The 6,811-nt window shown below is 41.0% G+C and overlaps 1 protein-coding gene across 1 annotated transcript in view; it reads right to left on the bottom strand.

Annotated features, from left to right (window-relative positions):
- Window positions 1–521: 521 nt before the first annotated feature.
- Window positions 522–6,811, bottom strand: part of EFNB2 (ephrin B2) — a 44,990-nt gene continuing 38,700 nt past the window's right edge. Inside the window, exons 4-5 of the mRNA XM_075045865.1 lie at window positions 5,988–6,101; window positions 522–4,369 (exon numbers count right to left, since the gene is read on the bottom strand). Of these exons, the coding sequence (XP_074901966.1) occupies window positions 3,987–4,369; window positions 5,988–6,101 (497 nt within the window). The 3' untranslated portion in view covers window positions 522–3,986. The remainder of the gene's footprint in view (window positions 4,370–5,987; window positions 6,102–6,811) is intronic.

The following is a 6,811-nucleotide window of genomic DNA, read 5'->3' as shown; positions in this document are numbered from 1 at the left end:
TGCCATTCTCCCAGGGGCATCCGTCTCCTGTTCCTTCTTGCTCACCCCACCACCCCAGGCTTGCCGCTCCTCCTCCTCAGGAGCAGCACGGACAGCAACAGCACCCGCCTTCAGGTATATATATTTTTTTTTCCCTGACTCTGCCCACAGTATAATTCAACTCCATAATGTCTGGGAATTATTTGTGTGGTTATAATCTCACCTCCCAGATCATCCGGGCAACCTGGCTACTGCACCTGGCTGAAGCTCACGGACTTCCAAGGGCTTAAGACCTCCATGTGGTTTTTAAAATCTGCTGATAGATGTAAGAGAAAGCCTGGGGAAGAAGTAGGTTAACAGAAGCCAGTGTATTATAAGGTGCTTTCTTTCCTATAAACCACTAGCAATCAGGGTGGAGAGATGGGGGAGAGGAGAAAGAGCGAGAAGGAGGGAGGGAGGGAGACAGGCTTGGTGGCTTGCTTTATTTTCATCTTTTAAAACAGAAAAAAATCCCAAAACAAAAGAAGAAAATACTTAGAAGGCAAGGTTTCCATAGGAAAAAAATATTTTATTTTTTTAAGAACAAATTCAGTTTGAAACAGACGTGGAATGTGATTTTCATAATTTTCATTTTCTGGGAACTAATTGTAATGTGGAACTAAAGCAGATTTCAAACTTATGACCGGCTAGTTTTAAAACAGAACAAAACAAACAAACAAACAAACCAAAACAAAACAAAATAAAAAAAAAGAAGAAATTATTTATAACTCAAGCATAATACTGTGTTACTTACAAACTGGACAAAGAAATTCTTAAATAAATATTCATGGTACACAATTTCAGCACAAATATGCGGCAATTTGGCAACCTTTTTTACCATTTTTTTCCTCAATACAGTGCAAAGGGGAATGACACTGCCTTTAAACAAGCTGTAGCTAAATACATTGCAAAATTCAAATTTTATACAAAACATCTTGCTCGGACTTTATAAAAAACCAACATTGCTCTATATACACAATCTGGTTAAGAAAAGCCATTTTTGTCTTGTTTTCATGTGGGTTTTTTTTTATTATTTAAAAAGGTGAATAAGGCTACTGTAACACCCCAAATCCATATACAGTAAATCTGAACCTATTTACAGCATCTTCACTTAGACATGATGGTGCAAATTCCAAGTCGGGTGACTAGGGATGATCATACAAGCAAGGCATTCACAGTAACTTTTCAAAGCTGGACCAACGTCAAATAAAGGAACAGTTGGTAGATTGTCATAATTTTGCACCAGACACAAAACAGACGCACAATACATTTTTTTTTTTCAATTGGTTGCAGGTTGCTCTTGAGCAATTCGTCTGATTTTTTTTTTTTTCACAGTTTAGTACATAACTAGAATGTAGCCAACTGATGAAGCATAATTTGATTTAATAAAAATCAGTATCAGTAAACCCATCTTTTCCCTTCCTCCCCCTCCCCCAAAATAAAACCTTAATGACTTACAAGAGAACCTTGTATGGATGGATTCACAGAAAGGAAGGGTTGTTGAAAAGAATTACATATGTACTGTAGTTAGTCACCATGGTAACCTTCCACAGAACCATGGGTTGGGATTTTTTTTTTTTGTTTTGTTTCTGTCTTTTGGACCAACATCCCAACATCATTTTCAGGTTCAGGAAACAGAGAGAGTGATCATTTCTATGACAGATTTTTTTTTTTCTTTTTTTTTTCTTGCAGGTGCTCACCGGAGGTCTGAGAACCCCAGAATGCTGTTGCTACATTTTCTTTCCAAATCAGAAAGCAAAGTGTTACCATAGTAACATGACTATGTTAGAAATGTCTATTTGCATAGCACATATAAAAGTAGAGGTTTTTTATTTCCTCCCCAGGGTGGGAGCTTTAGGGGAATAGCCACGCTAAAACCAAAACTTTAACCTGAACCCCCCCACCCCCATGAACCTCAACGAAATCTACAGAACACATCAGCCCGTAAGGCAAGGGAAAACACAACACAGAAAATAAATGCCGGCACACCTTGTCATTGTTAAATCCGTGATGCAGTAACATTGACTTCCTGGTATTTTGGGCCTTATATTTCCTAGTTTTCTCTTATGAGATGCTTTGGATTTATTTCTTTTTCAATATGCTCCCATTGTTATTTTTGGATGGCTGATGGTTTTCCCAGAAGCAGTTTCTTTTTTTTTTTCATGTGTGTATACATATATATATATGCATATATAAACATACATATGTTTGTATACACATATATAAACACACACATATATATGTAAAATGATGACAAGTTAAGACTATCTAATTGCCGCAAATGAATTTCACATCTTCTGGTGTAGATACTGTGCAATCTCAAAATATATATTAGTAGAAAAAGCAAACCAAACCAAAAAAGTAAGAAAGAACAAACGAAAGAAAAACTCTCACTTTATATCCCTTGTGTTCTATACACCTATTATAAATAAGACATATCTTCCTTCTCCATCTCAGTGTCATAATTTATTTGATTCTTACGGACTGCAAGAGGTTTGCCATATGTGCTTTAACTTTGCAACAGAGCACCAACGAACGGCTGTGTCAGTCACAGTACCTACCCTCACTGTGCAGGGACAGCACTACGATAAACCAAAGTGTCAAAAGGCTCAGTCAGAAAGAAATTCTGTCTTTTAGAGATGAGAAAGGGTTTTTTGTGGTTTTTTTTTATTTTATTTTATTTTCTTCCACAACTTTACCAGTGACAGAATTACAACTCATTTGACCTGTTGGCTTATAAACATCTTGGTCAGATTTGGCTCTCTGCTATTTTCTTAAATGCTTTCCCTGTGTTTACTACAATGTGATAGTATAGCAGCTGAGTCTGCTTAAAAGCCATCCACAGCAGACTACGTTTTCGCTACAGCTTCAAAGCTGTGTATTTTATTGCCAGTACCACAACAGCCCTGCCCTAATGTATCCTCAGCGGCCTGCTATTGTCTTGTCCTCTCCAAGCTTGTTCGCTTACTAACAATACCCCTTTGTTCTACTGTATTGAAGGTACTATTTTCTTCTGCACACTGGTATTTGATAACCATGAATTCCTTCAAATGCAGCCCTAATCCACTGCGCGTGTTACTGTGTCTCCTACTTGACTCTTAAAACTTAGCGTACCAAAGTGCTGTGCTACCTAAATGGGTTTTTTTTGTCTTTTTTTAATTCCCAGCTTCTATTTTTGAGGCAGCAGTGTTTGAACTGCAACTGCAGTCAGCCCTTCCCTCCACCACCCAGTCCTGCTCTTGACTTTGTTGACAGCCTAACTTTTTGGCTGGAAGGCTCCTTACTATCAAACACAATTTCTATAAATGCATTACCCATTCAAGTGAGGCTGCTGTAGCAGATGGATGGAGTGCGGATCTCCAAACATTAATGTTCCATTAGTGATTCAGGAGGTGGAGTGAAAGGAAATCTTATGTGAAGGATGGCAGAGCCCCGGATAACAGAAACAAATGGAACAGTGACCGACTAAAAGCAAGAGAACTTTAACAAGTCTTACTTAGACACTAAGGTCTGTGTGACAAATCCAGTACGCACTGAGAGAGACACACAAAAGTCAGAAGATTGCATTTCAAGCTTGATATATCCTAGAGCACCTTCCCAGGATGCCTAGAGCTATTAACATCCACGGATCACTCCGTCTTCCCTTGGCTTTTGTACATGCCTGAACGCCCGCAGCACATGGCTTTGAGGATGATGAATGTAACAAGAGTACAGCAATCAGAATGGGCATCTTCTACATAAAAGTCTTCCAGCTTTTAGTGAATACTTATTCACTGAGATAGGAATTCTACAGACTAGGTAAGCTGTCCAGCTCGCGTCGGCTCCCAGCGAAAGAGCTGTCGCCTTCTCCCCCCTGTGCTTGAGTCAATGCTAGTGCACAAGGCGTCATCACAAACCCCAACAGAAAGCATTTGACCAGTGAGTTTCCTCTACGACTCAACTGTACCACAGAGTTGATTGTGTGTTTCTCAGACCTTGTAATAAATGTTTGCTGGACTCTGAGGAGGCATCTCTTGAACTATGTACACTGGATGTCCATAGTCGCCGCTGACCTTTTCATAGTGGGGGCAAAAGACACTGTCTGCAGTCCTTAGAGGAATGATAATGTCACTGGGCTCAGAACCATTGTTGTTGCCACTGCGTTTTGGGGTGGCTAACGTACTAAGTGAGAGAGTTGTCGTGTGTTGCGGGGAATGCTTCCTGTGTCTTCTCCGGTACTTCAACAAAAGAACCACCAAAGTGATGATGATGACGATGAAAATGATGCACCCTGATGCAATCCCTGCAAATAAGGCCACCTCTGAACCCAGTATACTGGAATGCCCAGCCTTACTGCCATCTGTGCTAGATCCTGGAAAGAATGGAAATACAACAGACAGAAGTTATTGCCATCCTGTGACCCGTTTACGCTGCTTAAAAATGTGTAGAGTAAGCACGACTGGAAGAATTAACTGACAGCTAAACTTTGACAAACCAATTACCCTGTCAGATAGCTAAATGCAAACAGCCGAAGTCAGCAATCAATATTAAACAAGACTTTGTGTCTGTTGGTCTCACTTTTGTGCTGCTCCCAAACCACCCTGTTTCATACATCATCATCCATCAGCGGCGAGGACTGGCACTGACAAGGCAGCCTTTGATGCACACTGCATCTTTTAACAGATGCCGGCCAGCCCCGGGCAGCGGAGAGGGGTGGGATAGGACTGCGAGGGGAAAATAACCCAGGGAAATGACAATTCTCAGGACAACTGGTACTGTTCAGCATCACACCATTCTTCTGCTATTTTATCTTTCACATATCGATGTAAGTTAAACCGTCCTTAGTGCCTCTTTCAGTGGAATCCTCTTGCTTGCACATGAAACAAAGGAGCTTGAGGCAGTGCGGGAGATAGATAGGCAAAATGCCTATGGCATGTATCTGTTTGTATTAACTTATATTTACTTATAAGAAAACAACACCACGCCTTTGGTAGTCGGGAAAAGCTCAGGTGCCAAACAGCCTGTTGAATATTTGGTGCCATCACACTGGCGTATTATTTGTCACAAAAATTAAATGAACACTCACTTGACACTTTCTCACTTGAAAATCTGAACTGACTTCCCTCTCTTGATGCTCACTCACAGGTGGAAGAACGCTGCAGATGCTGCGTCCACGTAACTGTGAACTTTTCCCACTGGAACCTCCGCAGGAAATGGCTGAAGCCTCCCAGTGACCGCCATATCAAAGATTCATTAGACCAGTAACTAATGACAGAGCTAGCGAGGAAAACTTGCAGCCATTTTCGGGAACCCCAGAATCAAGTGTCAGCAAGTTCTGCTTTGTAGCATTCCCAATTCACCAAATTTTTTGACCGGAGACCTTGGGTCATAAGAGTTTTTTTCTTGTTCACCTAATGTCTCAAATGCATCCTGAAGATATTGGTTTGGAACCATCTTGTTTATCTTGTTTAGATAATAAATAAAAAATAAATAAATCTTTAAATTTAGTGAAAGACCAGCCATTCATGTGTAGACGCTATAGGGTCAGTTAAAAGATCGGGACATTAATTATAGATGCCTTGAAATAAACTTTATAAATGGCTGTCGAGAACCACTTGATAATGTATTATACGGGAAGAGATAGACAGAAAGACTCGTTCGTCTGCCAGACTACTAAATGTAAGGCAGCATTTACCATCGTAAAGCTGCCTAGCGCATGTCCTATCCAAAAAGTTTCCTGTAAATGAGTGATATTCTCCCAAGATGTAATTAACTTCTACTGCAGAGCGGAAGAGGGGACAGAGCGGCTGTTGCCAAAACTTGCAGCTCCCAGACGCTATCCACCGGAGCATCAGAACTGGCTTTCGCTTTCTCTCAGTACGAAAACATTCATTTTTCTGGCACTTTAACGGTAAAATAAAAGGCATTTGGGGAAAAAGGAGGAGACTCCTCCAGAGCCCGACGGCAGGCACAAGCCCCAGCACACCTACCTGAGTGGTCCTTCACAAAGGGGCTGGTGGTGGAACTCTTCCCGTTGGTGCCAGCTTCTTGTTCGGGGCGCTTGGTGGGATCCGTGTGCCGGGGCAGCCCCGCCGAGTTGGGATCTGGGGGAGAGAAAGGGAACTCATGCAGCTTCAGCGCTTGATGGTACGGAGCCTTATAAGCCGGCTCTAGGTACCTCGTGAGACACGAATGGTTTTGAACAGAGGAATCTCTATGCAAAGGACTGGGAGATATAAGAATGTAATTTCCCTTCTAAAGCGAAATGGTTATATTAGTTATTTCAGAGGTTTAAATTGTGAGGCCATCTGCAGAAACTATAGGGACTCCTGTAATTGGCAAGAAAAGCTTTGCAGATGACATTTCGGTTTAACTGAGGATGCTGATTGACTATTAAACCAACTTCTACTTAGAAGAATAATTCTTTCTTCCTGCACAATAGGTTATCTATATGTGAAAAGAGACAATGAACAAAAACCTCTCTGTAATCAGAATTCATAACAAGCAAACTATAGAAATATTAGCTTCCCTCCTTTCATGTATTTTAAATAATTCTGAGCAGCAGAGTTGTGGCTTTTGTTTTTAAAATAAAAATAAAACTGACTAAAACACACTACTCCCAGGTGACCTTTCCTTCTAGGGATCTCTCCAATGAAGAGATCTTATTACGCTAACCCTCCTTCTGTAGAAATCTGTCAGTAGCCGAGGAAGAGAAAATAGGCTTTGCTTTCAGACTATCGAGGAGGAATGACCACACTGGAGTCGGCTGGCTCTCTGCTCTACACCACTAAAAGAAGCCTGAAAACTAAAAGGA

This window comes from Buteo buteo, chromosome 14, assembly GCF_964188355.1.
Source record: "Buteo buteo chromosome 14, bButBut1.hap1.1, whole genome shotgun sequence".
Lineage (NCBI taxonomy): Eukaryota > Metazoa > Chordata > Aves > Accipitriformes > Accipitridae > Buteo > Buteo buteo.
The sequence above is the reverse complement of the archived record's forward strand: the minus strand, read 5'-3'. Positions and strand labels throughout refer to the sequence as shown.